The 24,830-nt window shown below is 48.8% G+C and overlaps 3 protein-coding genes across 12 annotated transcripts in view; 1 reads left to right on the plus strand and 2 right to left on the minus strand.

The window, feature by feature from the left end:
• MAD1L1 (mitotic arrest deficient 1 like 1) overlaps nucleotides 1–10,414 on the minus strand; it is a 482,152-nt gene extending 471,738 nt beyond the window's left edge. For 2 of the 3 annotated variants that reach the window (XM_075565583.1, XM_075565586.1), the window contains exons 1-4: nucleotides 10,345–10,414; nucleotides 7,871–8,053; nucleotides 4,164–4,304; nucleotides 2,532–2,711 (exon numbers count right to left, since the gene is read on the minus strand). In XM_075565583.1, the coding sequence (XP_075421698.1) occupies nucleotides 2,532–2,711; nucleotides 4,164–4,304; nucleotides 7,871–8,023 (474 nt within the window). In that variant the 5' untranslated portion in view covers nucleotides 8,024–8,053; nucleotides 10,345–10,414. Of the gene's footprint in view, nucleotides 1–2,531; nucleotides 2,712–4,163; nucleotides 4,305–7,870; nucleotides 8,054–8,555; nucleotides 8,801–10,344 lie in introns of those variants that run through there. The other variant, XM_075565584.1, reaches the window with a different exon arrangement.
• A 1,573-nt stretch (nucleotides 10,415–11,987) lies between these two features.
• Nucleotides 11,988–15,437, minus strand: MRM2 (mitochondrial rRNA methyltransferase 2). The gene is made up of 3 exons (XM_075565587.1): nucleotides 15,246–15,437; nucleotides 12,967–13,250; nucleotides 11,988–12,588 (listed from the first exon to the last, which is right to left on the minus strand). Exons 1-3 carry the CDS (start codon nucleotides 15,329–15,331, stop codon nucleotides 12,149–12,151), a joined length of 810 nt encoding a protein of 269 aa, XP_075421702.1. The 5' UTR covers nucleotides 15,332–15,437; the 3' UTR covers nucleotides 11,988–12,148.
• NUDT1 (nudix hydrolase 1) lies at nucleotides 14,051–21,297 on the plus strand. 8 transcript variants are annotated; one of them, XM_075565596.1, is made up of 5 exons: nucleotides 15,711–15,810; nucleotides 17,946–18,048; nucleotides 18,664–18,825; nucleotides 19,598–19,743; nucleotides 20,254–21,297. In XM_075565596.1, exons 3-5 carry the CDS (start codon nucleotides 18,674–18,676, stop codon nucleotides 20,424–20,426), a joined length of 471 nt encoding a protein of 156 aa, XP_075421711.1. In that variant the 5' UTR covers nucleotides 15,711–15,810; nucleotides 17,946–18,048; nucleotides 18,664–18,673; the 3' UTR covers nucleotides 20,427–21,297. The 8 variants fall into 8 exon arrangements, with proteins under 8 accessions (XP_075421708.1, XP_075421703.1, XP_075421704.1 ...); XM_075565593.1 differs by lacking the exons at nucleotides 15,711–15,810; nucleotides 17,946–18,048 and adding an exon at nucleotides 14,051–14,130; XM_075565588.1 differs by lacking the exons at nucleotides 15,711–15,810; nucleotides 17,946–18,048 and adding an exon at nucleotides 15,582–15,683.
• Nucleotides 21,298–24,830: the final 3,533 nt, after the last annotated feature.

Raw genomic sequence — 24,830 nt, forward strand, 5'->3', positions numbered from 1 at the left:
GTGTGTTTATGGGCAGGTTTTGGTGTTTGGCGGGTTAATGTTCCAGGGGAGAGGTGTTCCAGAGCACTTAATGTGCATTGTGTTGAGTGTAAAGGTGAGGTGTGTTTTTTGGCGAGGGTGTATTGGTGTGTATTTACGTCTGTGCGGGTGTGTTGAAGTGTTGTGTAGGGTAGGTGGGTTGAATATGGCGCAGCATGCGTTGTGGTGTTTGTTGTGTGGGGGTAGGTAGGGTGTGGCGTATCAGAACAGGAGTTGTGGGTGTGTGTTTGAGGCCGTGTGATGTGGTTGAGGCCGTGGGGGGGGTGGCGAGGGCATCCGTGCGACTGGAGTGTTTGGGGGGGTTGAGGGGGCATCTGTGCGACGGGGGTGTTTGGGGGGACATCCGTGCGACGGGAGTGTTTGGGGGGGGCATCCGTGCGACGGGAGTGTTTGGGGGGGTTGGGGTGTGTATGTAGGTAGTGTTGGCGCTCCACATGCGCGGTTGGGATGCGGGCCCTGAACGGAGGTAGTGTTGGCGCTCCACATGCGCGGTTGGGATGCGGGCCCTGAACGGAGGTAGTGTTGGCGCTCCACGTGCGCGGTTGGGATGCGGGCCCTGAACGGAGGTAGTGTTGGCGCTCCACGTGCGCGGTTGGGATGCGGGCCCTGAACGGAGGTAGTGTTGGCGCTCCACGTGCGCGGTTGGATGCGGGCCCTGAACGGAAATAGTGTTGAGGCCATACAGGAGGTGTTGCTGTGTTTGCGTTCACGGGAGGGTTTGTGGGGTGTTGTGGTGTACGGGAGTGTTATTTGTGGGGGGGGGCATCCGGGCAACGGGGGTGTTTGGGGGGGTTGGGGGCGCATCCGTGCGATGGGAGTGTTTGGGGGGGTTGGGGGGTTGGTATCCGTGCGACGGGAGTGTTTGGGGGGGGCATCCGTGCGACGGGAGTTTATTAGTGTGACAGGAGTGTTTGGGGGGGGCATCCGTGCGATGGGGGGGGCATCCGTGCGATGGGGGGGTTGGGGGGCATCCGTGCGATGGGAGTGTTTGGGGGGGGGGCATCCGTGCGACTGGAGTTTATTGGTGTGGTGCGGGCGGTATACAGGAGGGTTTGGTGTGTATGTAGGTAGTGTTGGCGCTCCACGTGCGCGGTTGGATGCGGGCCCTGAACGGAGGTAGTGCTGAGGCCATACAGGAGGTTTGCGTGCATGGGAGGGTTTGTGGGGTGTTGTGGTGTACGGGACTGTTATTTGTGGTGGGGGCATCCGGCCAACGGGAGTGTTTGTGGGGGTTGGGGGGGGGGGCATCCGGGCAACGGGAGTGTTTGGGGGGGGGGCATCCGTGCAACGGAGTTTATTTGTGTGGTGCGGGCGGTATCCAGGAGGGTTTGTTGTGTAGATTGAAACACGGATGTGGCAGCAGGGTGAAGGCGAGATGTGTGGTCACTGGAGTGGGGGTTTTGTCGTGCATAAAGCAGACATGTGTGAGGAGGTGTATTAGAATGGAATGAGTGCTATGTTATATAGTGAAGCATTGATGTTGCAGGAGTGTTAAGGTGATGTGTGAGGCCCTACCGGGAGAGGTGTGGCGTGCGTTCGTGGTGTGCATTGGTGGGGGGGTGGTTGTCAACAGGTGGTGTGTGTTCCGTGATGGTGCGTTGTGTGGAGGTGGGGTGACCGTGCGGTGTTGTGTGAGGGTGGGTAGTGTTACAGTGGTGATAAGAATATATATATAGCTAAGAGTCTGTTCCTGATTCCGCAGTTGTTTTGGTTGAGAGGTGAGAGCTGTGAAACGTCGTCTCCCAGAGCAATGAGGGTTAGGTGCTGTGAAGCGTTACCAAATCTCCCAGAGAACTTAGGTTTAGGTGCTGTGAAGCATTCCCAAAGGTCAGTGAGAGTGTGGCAGTGGTGTTGGTGTGTTTGGTGTGTTGGGCGCAGGCCAATGAGAGGTGTGCGGGGGCGGGTGTGGGGCCAAGGGATCAATCTCATTGGCCTGAGGCAGTGGTGTGAGGTGTGCGGGGGCGGGTGGGCCAAGGGAGCAATGTTATTGGCCTGAGGCAGGTCCAATGAGATTGCCGCTAGGGACACAGGGAGGGACACAGGGAGACACATACAGACACGGACACATACAGTAGGACACTTTCACAAATATATAGTAAATTGGCATTATAACAGTACGGAAATATATAAAAAACATTTTTTTTAAAGTATGCGATACTACAGGAGTGGCCAACTTCAGTCCACAAGGGCCACCAACCACTCAGGATATCCCTGCTTCAGCACAGGTGTTTCAAATCAGTGGCTCAGTCAAAAACTGCACCACCTGTGCTGAAGCAGGGATATCCTGAAAACCTGAGCAGTTGGTGGCCCTTGAGGACTGTAGTTGGCCGCCCCTGCATTACTGCATCTGTCCCTGTGTAGCAAATCAGGTGGGAAAAAAAAACATACTTTTTGCAACATTTATTGGATATGTTCTATTTTATAATGCATGACACTATCCCTCGTTTGCCAACACTTCAGTCTATAAAGGTAAAGTAATTAGGCCTCATTACCTCGCTAGCCTCAGCCAGCTTGCTCTCCTTCTCCAGCAGCTTCTTACTTTGTGCCTCCATGCTCTTCTTGTACGATTTATTCATGTCTATCTGTTCCTGCAGCTGATTCTGATCTTCCGACTCCTTTTCCTGGAAGAGTTTTATGCGGGTGAGGAGGTCTTGGTTCCTGTCGGCCTCACGCTTCAAATAAAAAGCAAAAACCAGACATTTACTACATGTAGTTATTCATGGAGGGGAAAAAAAAAATCAAAAATCAAATAGTTCTCGCGTCTACCATAACGAGCCTAAAAATGCTGGATCAGACGCCAAGCACCATTGTGTATGTAAATGTTTTGCGTTTGTACAAGCCTAAAAGGTTCCTAAACAAAGCAGCAAATCCCCCGAACTAACCTCCCTTGGTTTACAGGATCAGAACTTGGTGACCCCTTGGAGCAGAGTAGTGACATTTTTAGCTCCTTCCCCCTTCAACGCCTGAGAAATTACAAATTAATTTACCGCCATTGTTTCCAGTTAAAAAAAAAATAATAATAATTTTAAGGTATTTCAAATGACCGCCCAACAGGAAGCCGCAACAGAGCGATTTAACCACAGTAACTTCCCCGGTAAGTATCATGGGAAACACGACACAGATAGACAGACAGACAGACAGACAGACAGACAGACAGACAGACAGACAGACAGACACAGAGACAGAGACAGACACAGAGACAGAGACAGAGGAGACAGAGACAGAGACAGACACAGAGACAGAGACAGACACAGAGACAGAGACAGACACAGAGACAGACACAGAGACAGACACACACAGAGACAGACACACACAGAGACAGACACACACAGACACAGACACACACAGACACAGACACACACAGACACAGACACACACAGAGACAGACACAGACACACACAGAGACAGACACAGACAGACAGACACACAGACAGACACACAGACACAGACACACAGACACAGACACAGACACACAGACAGACAGACACACAGACACACACACACAGAGACACACACACACACAGAGACACACACACACACACACACAGAGACACACACACAGAGACACACACGAGAAACAAGTAGATGGGACTGCTGCTTTAAGAAGGTCTCTTCTCCAAACATGTCAGAGAGCCTAAAATGACAATTGTGGCACGTGATCCTTCTGAGATTAACGGCTTTAGCGCCTTGTTAAACATTTATTGGAGTTTCTAGCACAGTGTGTGTATAAGGAGTCTAAAAAAACTTCCAAAGACGCACAGATATGAAGTTACATAGAAACTGCAATCAGATATTTCCCAATGTACAGTAGGGTCGCCAGGCGGCTTCTCCAAAAATACTGGACACAATGGTGAAAAGTGCGTCAGGTCTCTATGTCCAGGGAGGAAAATACCGGACACATACATGTCCAGTATTACAGTACCTCTCATTTTTTACTGGACAGTGTCCAAATACTGGACAGTCCGGTTCAATACCGGACACCTGGCAACACTAATGTACAGTCTGATAGAATACGGTTACTTTCACGGTGAAACTCCTGCAATGTCTTGGTGAGTAGCACTGCCAGGCTATAGAAACTCAAACTATGCTACACATACAGTAACATTATGCAGCCGTTCTCAAACCTCATAGTTCTTGGCATTGGTGTTGGCTGCTTTCTCCAGTTCAATACGAGCCCGTTTGTGGCTTAGCTCCATCTGCACCTTTTCACGCCCCACCTGAAGAAGGCGAGACTTGGAACGGATCTGCTCAGCATGGTCTTCCAGCTACCAAAAGGAAAACGTTTTCAATCACTTAAGATCAATATATACCTAAAGGTGTAGCAAGTGTCACCATACCCACAGATGACATATTCCTGTAGGACTCACAGTATCACGGAGTTCCCATTGGAATCAATGTTATTTAAATCAGACGGATCGCTGTATAAGGCCTCAGATATATTACAGGTGCGCGCGCGACAGAGGGCATGACGCCACACGCTCCTGTACTAGAAGCGATCCGTGCCCTGCAGGATTGCGCGACGGGGGCGTAGCGATGGCGTGCCTGTGACGTCAAGTGAGCGGTTCGCCCCCATTGGCTGAACCGCGCACGTGACCCAGCCGACGTGGCAAGTTCAAACAAATGTCTCGCAAAGTATCGGTCACCCTGTCGCGCTCGTGCACCTGCGCTCTATGACCGTGCGCATTGCGTTCCAGCATTTTCTTGGCTTCAGCCAGTTGCCTTGGCAACCCCCCTGCCTTTTTACCAGGATGGACTGCTCCCCCTCCCAGGTGGTATTGTCCCTGTTAGTTTCCCATCAGCCCAGACCAGCATGCTGTCTCTTAGGCTGCGTCCATAGACATTTCTCCCGTACCGAGGCACGCGGGGGCTGAGGGAAAGCGGGTGTGTGGCGGTGAAGGGGTTAACCAGGCTTATAATAAAGGTCAAGCCCACTTGGTTAACCCTGACCCGTGTGTTAGGGTCTTAAGAGTGTCAGCTCTGGGACCAGATGTAAAAATGTATTACTGCAACTGTATACTGATTTTGCGACAAAGAATTATGTGATTTTTTTGCCCTTACTGGGATGCTGGGATCAGGGTATTTCTAGGCTGTAAGTTTCATGGTGGGTTTGTCGGAGAGTCTATGCAGAATGTGTCTATGTAGCGGGGTTCTGGGTTATGGGGTACCCCAAGAGTTGTATCCGGAGATTGAGTGATATCTTCGGATACAGCTAAGCGCATTACTCCGCCAACCTCGGGCCCTGACAACGCTATTGCGACTCACCGCCAGCGTCCCTGCTGCAGCATCTGCCAGACGAGGTGAGTGGGTATGAAAGGGTTAAAATATATCTGCAGGTATACACAGAGTTCTCAGTATAGCAGGGGCTCCCCAGTATAGCAGAGGTACCCAATACATGCCAGATATACTGACCCTAGTTTAGGGGCTGCTCCAGCGAGGGTATACAGCTGAGCTGGGTTTTTTTTTTTTTATGTGTTTTAAAAGGTTTAAAGTAATTTTCTCATGTGTGCAGGAATGAGGCTGGTGAGTTGTAGGGAATATTTACAGTCCCTCCATCCATGGCACCAGGACTCATAACTTTTAGCACACAGAAGACAGGACACAATATATTTTATTAGATGGGTATAGTTTAATATGTATATATTGATAACCTGTAAATGAACTGGGATTTCAAAGCCAGGAAGAGAGAGCCTCAATGATCCCAGGGGGTGCGAACCCTTTTGGTTAGCAAGGAGGGCTGATATCCTTAGTTGAAAGGGTCCATGGAAACTCAATCAAAATCACATCCTGGCTTGACAGAAGGCAACCTCACACCCTTTGCCTAAAAACTAGCCGAAGCGGAGCCTCTCACCGTGGGGGGGCGAAGGAGGTTTCACCTACCGATTCAGGGGTGGGAAACCGCGTGTGGGTGTATTGGACTGGTTGCTGGGAGGTTGCTAGAGTTTTTTGATTGGACTGCAGGGGTTCTGGAAGGGGTCTACCAGAGGTTTGAAGAGGTCTGACACGGCTCAGATTTGTCAGTTCTCTCCAAGATTTGTCAGTTCTCTCCAAGTTTTCCAAGGGTCTAAAAAGATTCCAAGCGCCACACCAACAGCGGCGACTTAACAGATGCCCAGGACTTTTTGTGAGTAACTACCGGTCATTGGAAAGTGCTCTAGAAAGGTGATCTGAAGGAATTTCGTTCTGGAAACGGATTTAGTTGTTAGCCCCATCCCCAGTAAGTGTGTTAATCTTGAATTGTGTAACATTGTATGTTCATCTTTTATAAGAAATAAATTACCATTTATTTTACTATATTGTTTTGCTCAATCAAATGATCCCGGTTATAAAAAGGTGTTTTAAAACCTGTCCTACCGTGACAGGGTGCTTTCCCAGGCCATGGTACGCGTGCCGTCCGTGGGCGTGCCAATGACGTAACGGAGCTGGTTCGCCCTCATTGGGCGAACCGCTCACGTGACCGCCCTATCGCGCAAGAAATCAGTTTTAACTGATTTCTCGCGCATTACGCGCCCCCTCCTGCCTCCGTGCCCGCACGCGAACACTGCCTTAAGGCAGTCTGTTCGCTCAGCGTGCGGACGCGCTGTCGTCACAGTATGGACAGTCTTAGTCCGACTCCATAGAAGGATAGGCCGCGCTGAGCCGTGTGGACGCTCCGCGCTGAGCCCCTGCATCCTCAATGAGGATGCCTTGAGAGGGGGCTCACGCGAGCGTCCGCAGGCATGCGGAGGCTTTGGAATTTTCAGCCGAGCGCCAAGCTGTTTTTCAGCGCGCTGTCGGCTGAAAACATCCAATCAGCCTGAAGCAGCGTCAACGTCACGGCGCCGTGACGTCGGCGCCGTGACGTTGACGTCAGTGCGTCGCGGGCGAATGGCCCAGCGACGTCACTGCCCCGCCTCCAACCACCTCCCTTCGCGCGCGCTGGCTCGTCTGCAAGTCCGTGGAATCGCGCTGACTTAAGCAGGCGAGCCTCAGCGTTAGCGCGCCTCCGCTCTCCTGAGGCCTCTATGGCCCCGGCCTTAGTACCAGCAGCCATCTTGAGCACTCATCGCTCCTATCCTGGTAAAGTTACTGGTTTTTACCTATCCCTATTTTATCCCATTTAGCTCATAGCTCCCGTTCCCCTCATGTCCCAGTGTTTTCCCCCTTTTTTATTTGTATGTTGTTGCCCCAAATAAACACTTCAGCAAGTAAGAATGTTCCCTTGCTTGTTATGTGGGACTGAGTTAACCTGCTTGTCCCTACTCATCTCCCAGGGTGTGCTTAGGCCAGAACAAACATTGTACCTTTACATATAAAAAATACCATTTACTCAGGTCACATTCACTTGCAGGGTTATTGGGTTACGAAATAGAAACGTGATGCTTGTGAACTAGAAGCAATCTTTAACCCAGGGAGCCGCAATCTTTTTTCCCTGCGCCCCCCTGCTGGCTTTCCCCCTCTCTTACCTTGATTCAGAAGGCCTGGCGTCATGACGTCACGTTGTCATGGCAACATGACTTCATGGCGACGTGTCACCAGTAGCGTCTGAATCAAGCTAAGTAAGGTTTACAGAGGCCTTGCAGCTCCCCTGGCATTAATTTAAATGCCTTCGGGGAAGCGCGCAGGGCCTCTGTAAACCCCGCGCCCCCCGCAGCGAATCTAGCTCACCCCACTTTGCGCATTGCTGCTTTAAAACCATGGAATATATTTAAGAGTCTTCTCACCAATGATAACAATTTGATGTTACTTGGTGCCATCCTACTTCACAGCCCTAAGTCCCTCTTACCACATTTGTTAAGGAAATCTACTATATTACAAGATCTCATTTGAATAAAATCACCGTTAAACCTCTCACCATCACTCTATGTTGGAACTGTGCATGTAAGGTCCCGTGGGAAGTGTTGGAAGCAGCAACGCTGGACGCTGTCCCTTCTGACTTCTGAGCAATAAAGGCATTTAAAGATCGTAGAGTGGAAAAGACAGTGGTATTGTCCTCTGTGTTGTCCATGTTGATTATTTTCTGGTAGGCCACACAGATCTGAAAAGATGAAGCAGGCAGATATGAACACCGACCTTGCATATCATATTTATATACAACCAATACCATCACGTGCTTCCATTTATTGACCTAATAAAAAGGAGCAGTAGTGACCCAGTTTGAACACCATATAATCCTGGCTGTCAGTTTGGTGCAAGGTGCTTCAGCTGTTTTTATTTATTTTTTAACTGTACATTATAGATTACATACAATGGCAAAGCTACATACATATCATTAGCACCTGTAATAACTAAACTCTTCAATGCATGAATTGAAAATACTTCTGATATTGTGGGGGTGTGATGCCTTCAAAACCCTGCATCCCCTGAGCAAAATAAAGTGGGATTGTAACAAAATGAACGCACGTGGCCACATAACTGGGTGCTATATTTAGTGGTTGCTTGATATTGGTAACAGAAAGTGTTTAGCAGCTTTACAAATGTAGGTAGGAACATTTAACGGGGGAAAGCATAAGAAATCGAATATAATATCAACTGGTTACTAGAGGCTAGATTTGCATCATTGCCGTCTTCTTGTCTCTGTAAGGCTACGGTCGCTGGAAAAATCAAATAGAGATGACTTTCAGCGATCGCAACCAAGCCGCCGCATCGCGCTTACTATAAGCGCACACGACTGCGGCACTATAAGCGCAGCCTAAGGTTTGAATTGCTAAAGTCAAGTAAGAGGGATGGACGAAGAGAGAGAGAGGGGGGACGGACGAAGAGAGAGAGAGGGGGGACGGACGAAGAGAGAGAGAGGGGGGACGGACGAAGAGAGAGAGAGGGGGGACGGACGAAGAGAGAGAGAGGGGGGACGGACGAAGAGAGAGAGAGGGGGCACGGACGAAGAGAGAGAGAGGGGGCACGGACGAAGAGAGAGAGAGGGGGGGCACGGACGAAGAGAGAGAGAGGGGGGGCACGGACGAAGAGAGAGAGAGGGGGGGCACGGACGAAGAGAGAGAGGGGGGACGGACGAAGAGAGAGAGGGGGACGGACGAAGAGAGAGAGGGGGACGGACGAAGAGAGAGAGGGGGACGGACGAAGAGAGTGGGGGGGACGGACGAAGAGAGTGGGGGGGACGGACGAAGAGAGAGAGGGGGGACGGACGAAGAGAGTGGGGGGGACGGACGAAGAGAGAGAGGGGGGACGGACGAAGAGAGTGGGGGGGACGGACGAAGAGAGTGGGGGGGACGGACGAAGAGAGAGGGGGGACGGACGAAGAGAGAGGGGGGACGGACGAAGAGAGAGAGGGGGGACGGACGAAGAGAGAGAGGGGGGACGGACGAAGAGAGAGAGGGGGGACGGACGAAGAGAGAGAGGGGGGACGGACGAAGAGAGAGAGGGGGGACGGACGAAGAGAGAGCGGGGGGACGGTCGAAGAGAGAGAGGGGGGACGGTCGAAGAGAGAGAGGGGGGACGGTCGAAGAGAGAGGGGGGGGACGGACGAAGAGAGAGGGGGGACGGACGAAGAGAGAGGGGGGACGACCAGAGAGAGGGGGGACGACCAGAGAGAGGGGGGACGACCAGAGAGAGGGGGGACGACCAGAGAGAGGGGGGGACGAAGAGAGAGGGGGGGACGAAGAGAGAGGGGGACGAAGAGGGGGGGACGAAGAGGGGGGGACGAAGAGGGGGGGACGAAGAGGGGGGGACGAAGAGGGGGGGGGACAAAGAGGGGGGGACGAAGAGAGAGGGGGGACGAAGAGAGGGGGGGGACGAAGAGAGAGGGGGGGGGCGAAGAGAGAGGGGGGACGAAGAGAGAGAGGGGGGACGAAGAGAGAGGGGGGACGAAGAGAGAGGGGGACGAAGAGAGAGGGGGACGAAGAGAGAGGGGGACGAAGAGAGAGGGGGGGACGAAGAGAGAGGGGGGGACGAAGAGAGAGGGGGGGACGGAGAGAGAGGGGGGGACGGAGAGAGGGGGGGACGAAGAGAGGGGGGGACGAAGAGAGGGGGGGACGAAGAGAGAGGAGGGGACGAAGAGAGAGGGGGGGACGCAGAGAGAGAGGGGGGGACGCAGAGAGGGGGGGACGCAGAGAGAGGGGGGGGACGCAGAGAGAGAGGGGGGGACGCAGAGAGAGAGGGGGGGACGCAGAGAGAGGGGGGGACGCAGAGAGAGGGGGACGCAGAGAGAGGGGGGGACGCAGAGAGAGGGGGGGGACGCAGAGAGAGGGGGGACGCAGAGAGAGGGAGGGGGGGACGAAGAGAGAGGGGGGACGCAGAGAGAGGGAGGGGGGGACGAAGAGAGAGGGGGGGGGGCGAAGAGAGAGTTCGTTGCCGGCACGCGCTGTCACTCACCGTTGCCCTCCCGGCGCTAACCTCACGGACACTCAGGAGCTTGGATCTCCCTCCTCTGTCAGATCTCGCGAGAGCTCGCTCACCTCGCGGGACGCAGCGTGTTTACCGTAAATACCGCAGCTCGGGGACACTACCGTAGTCACGCTTATACTGGGTACTGTGTATGGTCACTCAGGGTGTAACAGCTTTCATTTGTACTCCGCTCATTCAACCCATGCACTGCCAGTAGGAGACCTCATTCCCATTCAAGTGTGCGATGAAGATAAGGGAGAGCCAGGGAAAGCAGGTGTTTGTGAGGGCACATATGTAAGAGTATTACCAATGTAATCCCAAGGTGTTTTTTTCATGCACAGACCCCTTCAATAACATTTACACACTTTAAGATTAGCAGCTGCCCTCTCCCACAAATATATATATATTTGTTGGAGCATCTTGGAGAAAGGAGGCTTGAAACAGCAATACCTGGAAGATCATTGGGGGACCACCATAGTCCAGCAGTGGATCCAGTGCTGGATTAAGGGGTGGACTGGCCAGGCACCTGTCCCACACCGCCGGACCATCAGCATCTCCGGCGTGGCCAAGCACACTCATCAATGCACCTTGCTGCTCGAGTCCCCATTTTTAAATGTCTTTCAACATTGATATGGCTGCGCAGGACTCAGACATTTAAAGATGGGGACAGAGTGCGCGGTGACCCTTTTTGTTTGGCACGCCGAGCAAGTACTCGGCCAGCCCACGCCTTAATCCGGCACTGGATCCACTGTCCATGCCCTACGTGGCCAAGCGCCCTCATCAATGTACCCTACTGCAGCTCCGAGTTCCGCGCCTGCCACTCCAACACGCCATTTTCAATTGCCCCTCGACATTGACGAGGCTGCGCAAGACTCGGACATTTAAAGATGGCACCGGGGTCGTAGCTCGCGCAGCAAAAAGGCAAGAATGCTGCCCTTACCTTTTTATTGCATCCTCTTTCAGCGTCCTGACGCATTTCCATGACAACATGTTGCCATGTACACTGCAGGAGGAGGAGCGACACATTTTTAGCCTGCCTGGAGCCCGGAAGTGTCTTTACACATAAGATCGGCACTGAGTGGATTGAAAAGGGCTGGTGTGTGTGTGTTATACATATATAATTTTATTTTATACAATCATTTTAATGAACATCAAGACAGTTGAATCTGCACTTACAGAAGTAAGTGAACTGCTATGTCATGTTACCTGTAGCATGCATTATATATGTTGCAGTGTATAGTTAGTATAAGGGTCCGTCCATAGTGATCACGATGGCGTGCGTGGCGCGAACAAGAGACGGCTCCTCTATGAGGCCGTCCATAGTGCGTGCGATGGCGCGGCAGCATTTCCAGAAGACAAGATTTTTGCGTTTTGGCGTCACGTGGGCGGTTCAGCCAATGAGGGTGAACCGGCCTCGTGACGTCCCCACCACGCATCCCCGTCGCTCGCACCATAGTAATCCCACAGGCAACGGATCGCTTCTGCAGCATGCGCGCGCAACACCATGCACCTGCACTATGGCCTTGGCCTAAGGTGTAGTAGAGTGAGGCATGTGGAGACAGGCAGGAGACAGGCACAGCTTGAAGTGTATTATTGTGTCTATTGAAAGATCCATCAGGGGACTCATATCATTACTGTTTGAACACTGTTTAATATTATTAACAAACATACAAATATATAAATATAAGAGGTGACAATGAGAATACGGATGTGAAAGAATGATTTTCATATTCACTCTCATTTAATGGATCAGTCTTTTCTGTTGCAGTGTAACTGCAAGGAAGAATAGGAATTATCTCACCGAGGGTTTGTTTTCTTTGTATAATTTTGCCAACAGATATGTCTCTGCTGACTCCTTCCTGCTGGCTTTAGGTTTCACATTTTTCACATCCTGAAAATTCTGCAGCAGTCTCTCTCTTATTAAATTGCTCTCGCTTCCATCCCACAGTTTGCACAGGAAGGTACCCCCAGGACGCAAAACTCTTTGAGACAAATCCAGAAGGGACAGACACATGCTGACAAGTTTCTGATGATCTAATGCTCGAATCCCGCTGGCATTAGGAGCCATATCACTCAGGATGACATCTGCCTTCCCAGAAGGGAGAACAGCGATTATTTTCTGTTGGGTGACCGGGTCTGTAAGGTCAGAGTTAGAGAAGAAGACTGCTCCTTCCAGTGGGGGGATGTGAAGAAGATCCACTCCAACGACAAAGCCAGCACTCACTGTAGGATCTGGGAGAAGAAATACAGAGTATATAGGTAAGGCAGAAGCAGTGAGTCAAAGACAAGATATAGTGCAGACATAACACCCACATAATGCTCTATTATGGGTAATGAGCACCCATGGAATGCATATATTACATTAATAATTATTGTAGAATACCTGTTATAGAATAATAATTATATTAAAAATATATATATGTTTTCGGCCAAAAAATTACCTGAAAGCCCACTTTGAATTATATAGAACGACCCCCAAAGAAATGACCATTTTTATTTCTAACTGTCCCAACAGGTTTCCATAACATATCAGAGAACCTAGAGAAATATACCACTTTCCCTGCGCTCAAATGACACACTACTAATTATTCCTACGTGTCGTTTACTTACCGCCAACCGAGGAATTCACTTTCTCAACAGCCACCTGACTCCAGGCCCCTGGGGCTGCCCCACAGTCAATAACATGAAGTCCTGGGTGCAGGATCTTATACTTCTGGTCGATCTCCAGGAGTTTGAAGGCGCTACGGCAGCGATAGTTCTGCTGCTGCGCTGCCTTCACAAAAGGGTCCCTCATCTGCCTTGCCAACCACCTCTGCTCTGCTGCTGTTCTGGACTTGTCGGATACTGGCGTCAAGTGTATGCACCGACACTGTCTGTTTAGCGTCTGTAACACACTTCAGGTACACAGAGTTTCTCCATTTATTAAACATTTTAAAATCGTACGGTGCCAATGCTCGAAAAACTACAAAACCTAAAAATGAGCGACTGTTACATTGGAAGTTCCACTGAGCAGGGTCCTATTTACGTACTGTATTAGTATATGTTCAATTGCTTGTATACTTGTTTTATTATTGTGTTTATACCGCACCTTTGCTGCCACATTGACCGTACTGCAGAATATAGTAACAATTACTAAATAACACAACTAATGATACAGTATTATGATACTCTGAATCCCAAGATGTCTGTTTGACAGCTTCTTGACGTCCTGGCGACCAGGGCAAGTCCAATACTAACTATATGCTAAATGTAAAAACATTAATATTGCCAATAGCCCTATGACTTCCAAGGAGGCTACAGCCAAAGAAGCCCACTGCCCATTTCATTTTAATGAACCAGCTCTTCTTCAACATAGTGTACTTTTAAAAGTAAGGCTCATTTTCAGTGAAGTAGACCATTGTGAGACTCATTGGTCTTCTTTACCTTCAAAAATAAATATATCAGTCCTGATTAACAGGGATCGCATCTTAAACCTTCCATTGCCGCACTGTTCAGAAAATAGTGTCACATCGAGACATTGTTTCATTTTTGCATTTTATTTGCAGGTGTCTGGAGGCACAAATGCAGACACATGCAAATACAATGTGAAGATGAAACATAATGCCTTGATGTGCGAATACCCTCCGTGTACCCGATTCCCCACGTGGCGTCACTACATGGCCAGCCTATCAGCATCGCCATGCGGCTGTCGTGGCAGGCAGGGGGCTGAAGTCTCTGCCCTGCGCCCTCGGTCCCTCTGCAATTACCTGCCATTCCTGCAGCCTAGGGCTTACAGTAAGGGGAAGAGGCTGGTTATTTTGTATTTATTAGTAAATGTTTTAGCAGCCTTATGAGGGAGTGATCTATGAGTGGGGTGGGGGTGTATATGAAATGTTGGGTTATATATGAGTGTAATATATATGAGGGAGGTGGGGGCGTATATGAGATGTGAGGTTATATGAGTGGGGTGGGGTGTATACAAGATGTGGGAATATATATATATATGTGTGGGGGTGTATATGAGATGTTGGGTTATATATGAGTGGGTTAGGGGTGTATATGAGGAGCAGGGTTATATGAGTGGGGTGGGGTGTATATGACGGGCAGTGTTATATATGAGGGGGTTACGAGTGTATATGAGAGACAGGGTTATATACAAGTGGGATGGGGTGTATATGAGGGGCAGAGTTATATATGAGTGGGGTATGGGTGTATATGAGATGTTGGGTTATATATGAGGGGTGGGGCTGTATATGAGATGTTGGGTTATATATGAGTGGGGTGGGGCTGTATATGAGATGTTGGGTTATACATGAGGGGTGGGGCTGTATATGAGATGTTGGGTTATATATGAGTGGGGTGGGGCTGTATATGAGATGTTGGATTATATATGAGGGGCAGGATTATATACGAGTTGTGTGGGCTGTATATGAGGGGCAGGGTTATATATGAGTGGGGTAGGGTTGTATATGAGTGGGGCAGGGTTATATATGAGTGGGGCAGGGGTGTATATGAGGGGCAGTGTTATATATGAGTGGGGTATGTGTGTATATGAAGTGCAGGGTTATATATGAGTGGGGTAGGGGTGTATATGAGGGGCAGGGTTATATGAGTGGGGTGGGGCTGTATATGAGAGGCAGGGTTATGTATAAGTGGGTGGGTTGTGTATGAGATGTTGGGTTATATATGAGTGGGGTAGGGAGGGGCAGGGTTATGAGTGGAGTGAGGGTTTAATAGACGCGTGTGTACCTATTTTAACCTGGGAATAAAACAGGTGCACTTTAATAGTTACAGGACCTAAGACTTGGGTACAGTACCAGTTGAATAGGCACGGGTAGAGGGTATTATGCTAAATCAGCATGCTGAGTGCTTTGCTGTACTTATTACTGCTGTTAATTATTCATACTCACCGGGTCACAGCAGCCGCCATCAGACCTCGGTGTAATATTGTGTCCTCACCCAATGAGCAGCAGCTCCCACTCACAGCGCCGCCCATATCTGGGGGAAGCCGCGGCGGACATCTTTGTTTTGGGCAGGGAATCAAACTCCGGCAGAATAGCTGGGGATAACATGAACAGATGCAGAGCGGCGATCCACAATGTGTGTCACTGACATACTCTTGTACACTGACAGAAGGGCAGCAGAATAAATGTTGCGAATCTCTGGCACTGCAGTTTTTTTTGTGTAAAAGGATTTAAATAACAAATACATGGTGCAGTGACCCCACGGGGATAGAGTGGTATACATTTATTTTGCAAGTGTTCATTTGAATAAAACTGGAACTTGTCCAGCAGTGAGGCAGTGGAAGCAGGTTTGCCAGGAACCAAGATGGCCGCTGGGAACGTCACGTGAGCTACCTTGAATTTCTCGCGCGCGCCAGTAGCTGCAGCAGGAGAAGTGTCTGGCACGTGCTGCTCTGCTCAACCAGGAGTCCAAAGCCTTCCATTAAACCCCTCTCAGGAGAATCACACACGGGTAGGGGTGGAGGAAGGGGGAGAGTCACCCATGGGTAAGGGGGGAGGGAAGAGAACAGTCACCCATGGGTGGGGGGGGAGAGTCACCAAAGGGTGGGGGGGAAGAGTCACCAAAGGGTGGGGGGGGAGGGGGGGAGGGGGAAGAGTCACCAAAGGGTGGGGGGGGAGGGGGAAGAGTCACCAAAGGGTGGGGGGGGAGGGGGAAGAGTCACCAAAGGGTGGGGGGGGAGGGGGAAGAGTCACCAAAGGGTGGGGGGGGAGGGGGAAGAGTCACCAAAGGGTGGGGGGGGAGGGGGAAGAGTCACCAAAGGGTGGGGGGGGAGGGGGAAGAGTCACCAAAGGGTGGGGGGGGAGGGGGAAGAGTCACCAAAGGGTGGGGGGGGAGGGGGAAGAGTCACCAAAGGGTGGGGGGGGAGGGGGAAGAGTCACCAAAGGGTGGAGGGGGAGGGGGAAGAGTCACCAAAGGGTGGAGGGGGAGGGGGAAGAGTCACCAAAGGGTGGGGGGGAGGGGGAAGAGTCACCAAAGGGTGGGGGGGAGGGGGAAGAGTCACCAAAGGGTGGGGGGAGGGGGAAGAGTCACCCATGGGTAAGGGTGGGGGGGGGGAAGAATCACCCATGGGTAAGGGTGGGGGGGGGGGAAGAATCACCCATGGGTAAGGGTGGGGGGGGGGAAGAATCACCCATGGGTAAGGGTGGGGGGGGGGAAGAATCACCCATGGGTAAGGGTGGGGGGGGGGAAGAATCACCCATGGGTAAGGGTGGGGGGGGGGAAGAATCACCCATGGGTAAGGGTGGGGGGGGGGAAGAATCACCCATGGGTAAGGGTGGGGGGGGGGAAGAATCACCCATGGGTAAGGGTGGGGGGGGGGAAGAATCACCCATGGGTAAGGGTGGGGGGGGGGGGAAGAATCACCCATGGGTAAGGGTGGGGGGGGGGGGAAAGAATCACCCATGGGTAAGGGTGGGGGGGGGGGGAAGAATCACCCATGGGTAAGGGTGGGGGGGGGGGAAGAATCACCCATGGGTAAGGGTGGGGGGGGGAAAGAATCACCCATGGGTAAGGGTGGGGGGGGGGAAGAATCACCCATGGGTAAGGGTGGGGGGGGGGAAGAATCACCCATGGGTAAGGGTGGGGGAGGGGGAAGAATCACCCATGGGTAAGGGTGGGGGGGGGGAAGAATCACCCATGGGTAAGGGTGGGGGGGGGGGAAGAATCACCCATGGGTAAGGGTGGGGGGGGGGGGAAGAATCACCCATGGGTAAGGGTGGGGGGGGAAGAATCACCCATGGGTAAGGGTGGGGGGGAAGAATCACCCATGGGTAAGGGTGGGGGGGGAAGAATCACCCATGGGTAAGGGTGGGGGGGGAAGAATCACCCATGGGTAAGGGTGGGGGGGGAAGAATCACCCATGGGTAAGGGTGGGGGGGAAGAATCACCCATGGGTAAGGGTGGGGGGGGGGGAAGAATCACCCATGGGTAAGGGTGGGGGGGGGGAAGAATCACCCATGGGTAAGGGTGGGGGGGGGGAAGAATCACCCATGGGTAAGGGTGGGGGGGGGGGAAGAATCACCCATGGGTAAGGGTTGGGGGGGGAAGAATCACCCATGGGTAAGGGTTGGGGGGGAGGAATCGCCCATGGGTAAGGGTTGGGGGGGAGGAATCGCCCATTGGTCAGGTTTGGGGGGGGAGGAATCGCCCATGGGTAAGGGTAAGAAGGAGAGTCACCCATGGGCAAGGGTGGGGGGAGAGTCACCGATGGGCAAGGGTGGGGGGAGAGTCACCCATGGGTAAGGGTGGGAGGGAGAGTCACAAATGGGGGGGGGAAGATTCGTCCATTTAGATGCACCCATGGGTAAGGGTGGGGGGGAAGAGTTACCCACGGGTAAGAGTGTGGGGAGAGTCACAGATGTGTAAGGGAGACACACGGGTAAGAGAGATTCACACATATAATGGAGAGTCACACATGGGTAAGGGAGACACACGGTAAGAGAGATTCACACGTGTAATGGAGAGTCACACCTAGGCAAGGGAGGAGTCACCCATGGGTAACGTAAGGGTGGGGGGTTGACACACATGGGTAAGAGCTACAGCAATTTGGAGTCGGTCCCACTGACTTAGCATCAGCTTTTTCACAGACTTTAATGGGGTCTCACTGAAAATATTTTTCCATCACATACAATTTACTCGCCTGGAAACCCACACATCTAACGGATTGCGGTCCTGGGGGGTCGCATTTCTGTGAGCACTAAAGTTAAATGTTAATATTTTGGTGCATTCATTTATTTGTATTTATTTATGGCACACGATGGTGTATAAAAATTTCTAGGCATAATCCATGATTTATGCTATGTAAAAGAGTTTGTGTTATCAGCATTACAGCTTTAGTACAGGATTCGTTAAATGACGTTGGACTTACTAAAAAGTCTGTGTATATATTTTTTTTGTTGTTGCTGTGGACTGTTTAATTGTGCAGATTCCATTTTGAGATCTATTTTGGAGCAATGTGTCAATCCTACTTTTTTATGCAATGTTCAGAAGAACTAACCAGTGATTGACGTTCTATAGTACTAAGAAGTACTGAGGACTACCAGATTTGTACTTAATTTCTGTGCATCTGGCTATATACCATTACACCACTACTGGTTTTAAGGCACTCTGACCAGTAGGACGAAGACAGTGGTAGACATGTCTAAATTGCAGTTGCGTCAACCATCTATGTAGCACAACTGTAAAGTAGAATCGTTTTCTTAGCATAGTGTTATTATTTTGCGCATTTAGGCCTGGCTTAACATCCCCTTTTTTTTTTTTTTTTTTTTTTTTTTTTTTTTAAACCTAAAATTTCCATTTTTATAGTGGTGGGACCATGTTCACATCGAAGCTGCTCACTCTCGTTCTCGTTGTCCAACCCCAGAGAATTCTCCTGGGCATGAAGAAGCGTGGGTTTGGTGCTGGCCTCTGGAATGGTTTTGGTGGCAAAGTGGAAACAGGGGAGACAATAGAAGAAGCAGCAAGAAGGTGAAAAGGTCAAGGTTCTTGTAGCTGAAATATTGTTTCTAATCTTTGGTAATTAATAGACTGTGATGGTCACTAATTTAGATACTGTTCCTCAGTTGGCTTCTTGGGCTCTTCTGCTCCCGGACAGATTATCATGAAGGACTTTTAGCTTTATGGCACAGATCATCACAAAGTAGCTTTTTTTTTTTTTTTTTTTTTTGCAGCCTGCTTTATTCTTAGTTTTAATGCAGTTTACCTTACGGAGACAGATAGAGTTTGCTATTCTTAAAGTTGTGTGGTGCTTGTTGTGATGTTAAATATTGCATTTTATTTATTTAATTTTGTAAAGTAGCTTACTTAGCCCTCTGAGATAGGTGAGGGCATCTTGCTGTATTAGATTGCCTCACATTGGTACACAATAAGGATTACTAAGGAAAACAGGTTTCCATCTCTTTGCTTTTGCAGGCAATTTAATTGAAAATTGGGGTCTCTTTGATCCTTCTTGGATCATCACCTTTATAGCTTTGTTACTATCCCCCTTTGCACCTGCATTGCTGTTTCCATGATTACAATAATAATATACATTTAGGTTTAATTTGGGTGAGCGGTTTTATTTCTCTTTATAAACTTAATTGAAACACAGACTTGTAAATTGACAAATGTATTTTTTTTAATGTGTTCACAGCATGGTATACAGCTGTCGCTCTCAGTATTCTGGATACACGGAAACTCATCCGAGAGTCTTCCGTAATTTGTCTTTATCATAATCACTCGCTTTGGTTTCTTCTCACAGGGAGCTATGGGAAGAAAGTGGGCTCACTGTTGACACGCTGCTGAAAATTGGGCGAATTACATTTGAATTTGTTGGCAGCAGCGAGTTACTGGAGGTGCACGTGTTCCGGGCAGACACTTTTTCTGGGGAACCAACGGAGAGCGACGGTAAAACTTAATGTGATGGGTGCATGATAAAAGCTGCAGACTGTTTCTGCAAAATGACATTTTCCTTTGCTAAAAGTCACCTAATTCATTTATTTTCGATGCAAACTCATGCAAGATATTTGCAGGGACAATTTAAATATGATAGCTCTAGCACACTAGCCTAGTTATCTTATAATGTATAGGTCACCAGCACATTCTGCCCCACAGTACATGGGTATGCGTGACAAGAATATCTAGGGGTACAAGGATTGCTGCAGCAATGCACGTCCCCTCTCGGGAATAGTATTGACTGCATTTTATCCGTTACTTGTTCTTGGGAGTTGTTACTGGATCTATATTGCTGTATAAATGGTCTGGTAAATACAGAGGGTGATGCATGGATGAACACTCTCTCTTTAATGCCACTACCTTACATGTAGGCGAGTGTGATTTAATCCTGGAAAGGGATAAACGAGGATGATTATTAAAAAAACCAAAAAAAAAAACGACTGCGCCTTTGCTTCTCCCTAGAAATGCGCCCGCAGTGGTTTGACCTGGAAAAGATACCATTTGGTGGCATGTGGCCCGATGACGTGTTATGGTTTCCACTGCTGCTCCAGAAGAAAACATTTGTTGGATACTTCAAGTTGCAGGGACACGATACCATCCTGGAATACACACTGGACCAAGTGGAAGATGTTTGAAAGAAAAATAAATTTGGAAAAAATTCAAAACTAGGGTTGGGCGAGAACAAAAAAAAAACACTACGATAATATATCGTGATATTTGAAAAATGTTCTAGTAAGTCTAAATAAGTGTTCTCTAAAGAAATACATTTTCTTTAGATTTACTACAACTAAGGGCCCTTCATTCCCAAATTCTTTCCATGGCTGCATTTCACCTTCTCTCACCTACACAGCTCCCATCATCTTCATCCACCCCTCATCCTCCTATTTGAAAACGGTTATATATTTTTAACATTTTATAAATTCAAACAGATTGACAATTCCTAAGAATTGTTGACAAATCTGTTTTCATTCATTTAAACATGGGTTTGGGTGGGGGATGGGATACAATAAGGAAAGAGGAGAGGAGTTATATTTCGCTGCTCCAGCCTACTGTGCTCACACTTTCCCAAAGCTCCTCCCCCTCCCTCCAGTCAGCAAGCAGAAGCAGCAAGGGAGGGACTCCAGGGGGAGGAGAGGGGAGGGGAAGAGAGGCTTCAAAGGGGCAACTTCAAAGCTGCGCATTTTACAAGCGGATCCGTAATACCATGATAATACGTAATCCAACCATATCGGCACACCGGGAGAGGTTATCGCGGTATTACGAAATACCGGTTTATCGCCCAACCCTAGTCCAAACCAACATGCAGCTTGGCCTGAGCCTTAGAAAATTGCCGCTTCAGTTTAGAGATCATCAATTGCACTTCTGTTTTTACATTGAAATCTCAGCTTATAGAAATCTTATCTTCCTCGTTGTAGTTGTACCATAGGTTAGAGAAAGTATTGATGGTCACACTTTGCCACTGTCTGGAGATGCCATATCTAAAAAACCTTAAATACTGTTAAATTACTGTCTTAATGTTATTTAGCAGAATTATACTTTTTTTTTTTTTTTAAACCTTAAGCTGCGTTGCGTAGTAATTTCCTGCACTACGACAAGGATATTGTGTTATAGCTGCATGTGTGCAAACATTATACACATTGTTAATGACATCTCGCATGACATGAAGTTCAAAACACACTTAAGACACGTTGGGGGTCACTCATTAGGCTGCGATAGTGCTGATTATTATCATTATCGCAAACAAACAGACAAAAGATTCCCCCTTGAATGCACTCTGATAGATCAAATAGTAATGATGTAATATATTAAAATCCTTTTAATCAATAATAAAATAGTAGTTGTACAGAGGGGTGTGGTACAAAGGTCCAGGGCCACCCCCTTAATGCCATACCAAATAATCTTCCTTATTGAAATAAATAAGGAAGAAGGCTAGGAGAGTCACAGCATCAAATCACATTGGTATATTAGCCACAGTATACATAAATTCCTGCAGAAAAGTGTGCTAGCCTATGATAAGGCAGCACTTTTGTCTAAAAGAATCACCAGTCTATACAAATATAAGGCTGCTGATACTAAATCTGGAGGAGATGGATACCATGGATGTAATTGTAAAATACCAAAACAGGCTGACTGTAATAATTAGCCTGTCTAATCTATTGTGATGATGTAGATCAAAAAACAGCGTGAATATCACATTACAGACACAATCAGATCAATATGTATGGTCAGCATAATGAAATGGAGAAAAACAACTAGCAAAGATATATAATCCTGGAGAGGGCTAGCACAAAGTGTGCATGTGTAATGGCCTGAGGCACGGTTCACCGACCGTATCAAGTTAATAGCCTCATGATCAGAAAACTTCATATACACTAGCTTTTGTATGAAAAGAAATGTATGAGATGACAACATATATCAGATGAATTGCTAGTGTCCTTGTACTGAAACACTAAGTATGAGTCTCACAGGGAGTGTATATACTGGTGGTAGACAGAAGGATAATATCAAATGCCAATCCTAGTTAGTCAAAGTCAGACTCATATTGCAGCAGTCTAAATAAACACACTGCCGCGCCACACACAATTATCATTATCGCACAGAAACGCTTATTGAAGTCAATGGGCGTTCCGTGCGATAGTGCCCGATTGAATTCAGCTGCAAAAGTAAAATTCTGTAATATAGGGTACATGGGCAATTCAATACCCGCCACACAAGACACCAGGTAAAGGGGTTAAAGGGAAGCTAAAGAAGCAATCCCCACAGAAGCCAGAGTAACACACATGTTGGTATCGAGCCTCATGAACAGGTCCTGCGCGTCTTTGGGGTGGTTTGGGTGTGTTTTTTCTAGTGTTAGCAACATTTTCATCTCTAGCTTAGTTACAATGGTAACTGTAAGACTGTTCTGGGGACAGCTTCATTTTAACCTCCACTTAATATTTCAAACACCATCTTCTGAATGGAGCATCCGATTTAAAAAATAGTTTTGGAAAGGGTAAGAGGAGATCTCCAAGTTCTTAAAACAAAATAAACCGCTGCTTTAAACATTTGATACAGTCAATGAAGCCACAGACTACCACGTCATTCTGTTAGGTCTGCACGGCTGGAACACACGTATCTTATGACATAAGGAAAAATTTAGGAGTACAGCTCAACTCCGTTATAGGGGCCTATGCAGAGAGCAGCGTTAGAATAAATTGGAGAGTTTAAGAAAAAGTAGCTTTAATGGAGAGTTTTATTCTCCATATGCAGAAATGGGCGAAATCCGCAATTTTTAGCATTACTGCATGTGGAGAATTGTAAAGGAGGAGATTCGCGCAGCTGAAAGGGGGGGGGAGAAAAAAATCGCGCATTTTTTTTCCCCCTATTGCCGGCGACCTCCTGTTTCTTGCCAACTTTAGTTGTCGGAGAAAATTGACGAAAATCGCGCCAAAAACAGCCGCTAGATGGCGAGCGCGGCTTTCTGAATTCGGCTATTTTTCAGACTGGCGAGATGTAGTTTCTCGCCAGCCGCGCGGCGAAATTTTGAAATAGAAATAAAAAATGGCGCGTTTTCCCTAACTCGCCATTTTCAGCAGTTTTTAGCGCGATTTTCTCCTAAAAATGGCGAGATTGCAAATAGCGCTGCTCTCTGCATGAGGCCCATAGTGCGGTCCTCGGGGGCCACCCGATCTGACAGCGCTATAACTGGAGTCGCGCTAATATTTATTTATTTTTAAATGGCCGCCGATCGGGAGGAGTGAGGCTTCATTATCTTGTACTTGTCTGCGATGCGCTCATTGAACTCCTGGTATATATTCATCATTGTTACTGGAACTCCCGTGTCTTACATGGCCCCTAGCAGCCACTATAGTTCTCCAGCACTCCCATCAGCAGCCAACCACGCACCTATTTCTCCCCTCCCCACTGATCCCCGCACAGGCCCCAGCCTTGCGCCGATCCCCCCCAGCCTTGCGCCGATCCACGCCCCCCCCCCCAGCCGATCACCGCCCCCCCCCCCAGCCGATCGCAGCACCCCCTCCCCCCCCCCACACACACTTCACGCCAATCCCCGCACCGCGCGCTTCCCCCCCAGCAGCCCCACGATGCACCCAAAGGTGGGCTGTGACACCAAAGGTAGGGGGGGGCTGTGTGTGGTGTGGTGTGGTGAGTGTGTGGCAGTGTGCTGGTGCTGTGTGTGCGTGCAGTGAGTGCGCTGTGAGTGTGTGCTCTGCAGTGAGTGTATGCTGTGTGCATGCTGTGTGTGCAGTGAGTGTGTGCTGGTGCTGTGTGCATGCAGTGTGCAGTGAGTGTATGCAATGTGTGCATGTGCGCAGTGTGCAGTGTAAAAAAAAAAATCCAAAAAATTATTATTTTTTAATTTTATTATTTTTTTTTAATTTGGGGTCCATGCTCAAACCGCGTTATAAGCGGATCGCGCTATAACGGGGTTGAGCTGTATTTAGCACTTTACAACAAAAGACAGGGGTGCCCAATGCTACATCCTATTGACAAAACATATGGTAATAAGTATAAAGTTTAAATACTTCAATAATAATAATAATTACTTGGTTATTTAGTTAAACCCTTTGGCCAAAGCGTCGTAAGCCTGCATACCAAACGTCAATCAAGGTAAAACCAAAAATGCAGGTCCTACACTACACTGTGAACCCTTCCTGTTACCTCTGTATGAGGGGAAATATGAATGAATATATATTTGTCAAAAAAGAGTGCTACTGAGCGTGGCAAATGTATACAACAAAAACAAATATATATTCATGATGTGGTGTGTGTAGGAGTTTGAGCTAGCTGGGAATGTGTGTTAATTTCTGGCTTGTAAAAGTTGTATAGAGCTAGGTGGCACCTCCCCCCGGAGCTCACTCCTCCTCACCTTTATAACTTGGGAGGTCTTTTCACTTTTCTGCAAGAACAGGACCTACTATGGTTCTTTCCCCTCATACAGAGGTAACAGGAAGGGTTCACAGTGCAGTGCAGGACCTGCATTAGTTTTGGTTATACCTTGATGTTGCGTATTTAGTACTTTAACTGCAAAATGGAAATTG

Source organism: Ascaphus truei, chromosome 11 (assembly GCF_040206685.1).
Source record: "Ascaphus truei isolate aAscTru1 chromosome 11, aAscTru1.hap1, whole genome shotgun sequence".
NCBI classification, from domain to species: domain Eukaryota; kingdom Metazoa; phylum Chordata; class Amphibia; order Anura; family Ascaphidae; genus Ascaphus; species Ascaphus truei.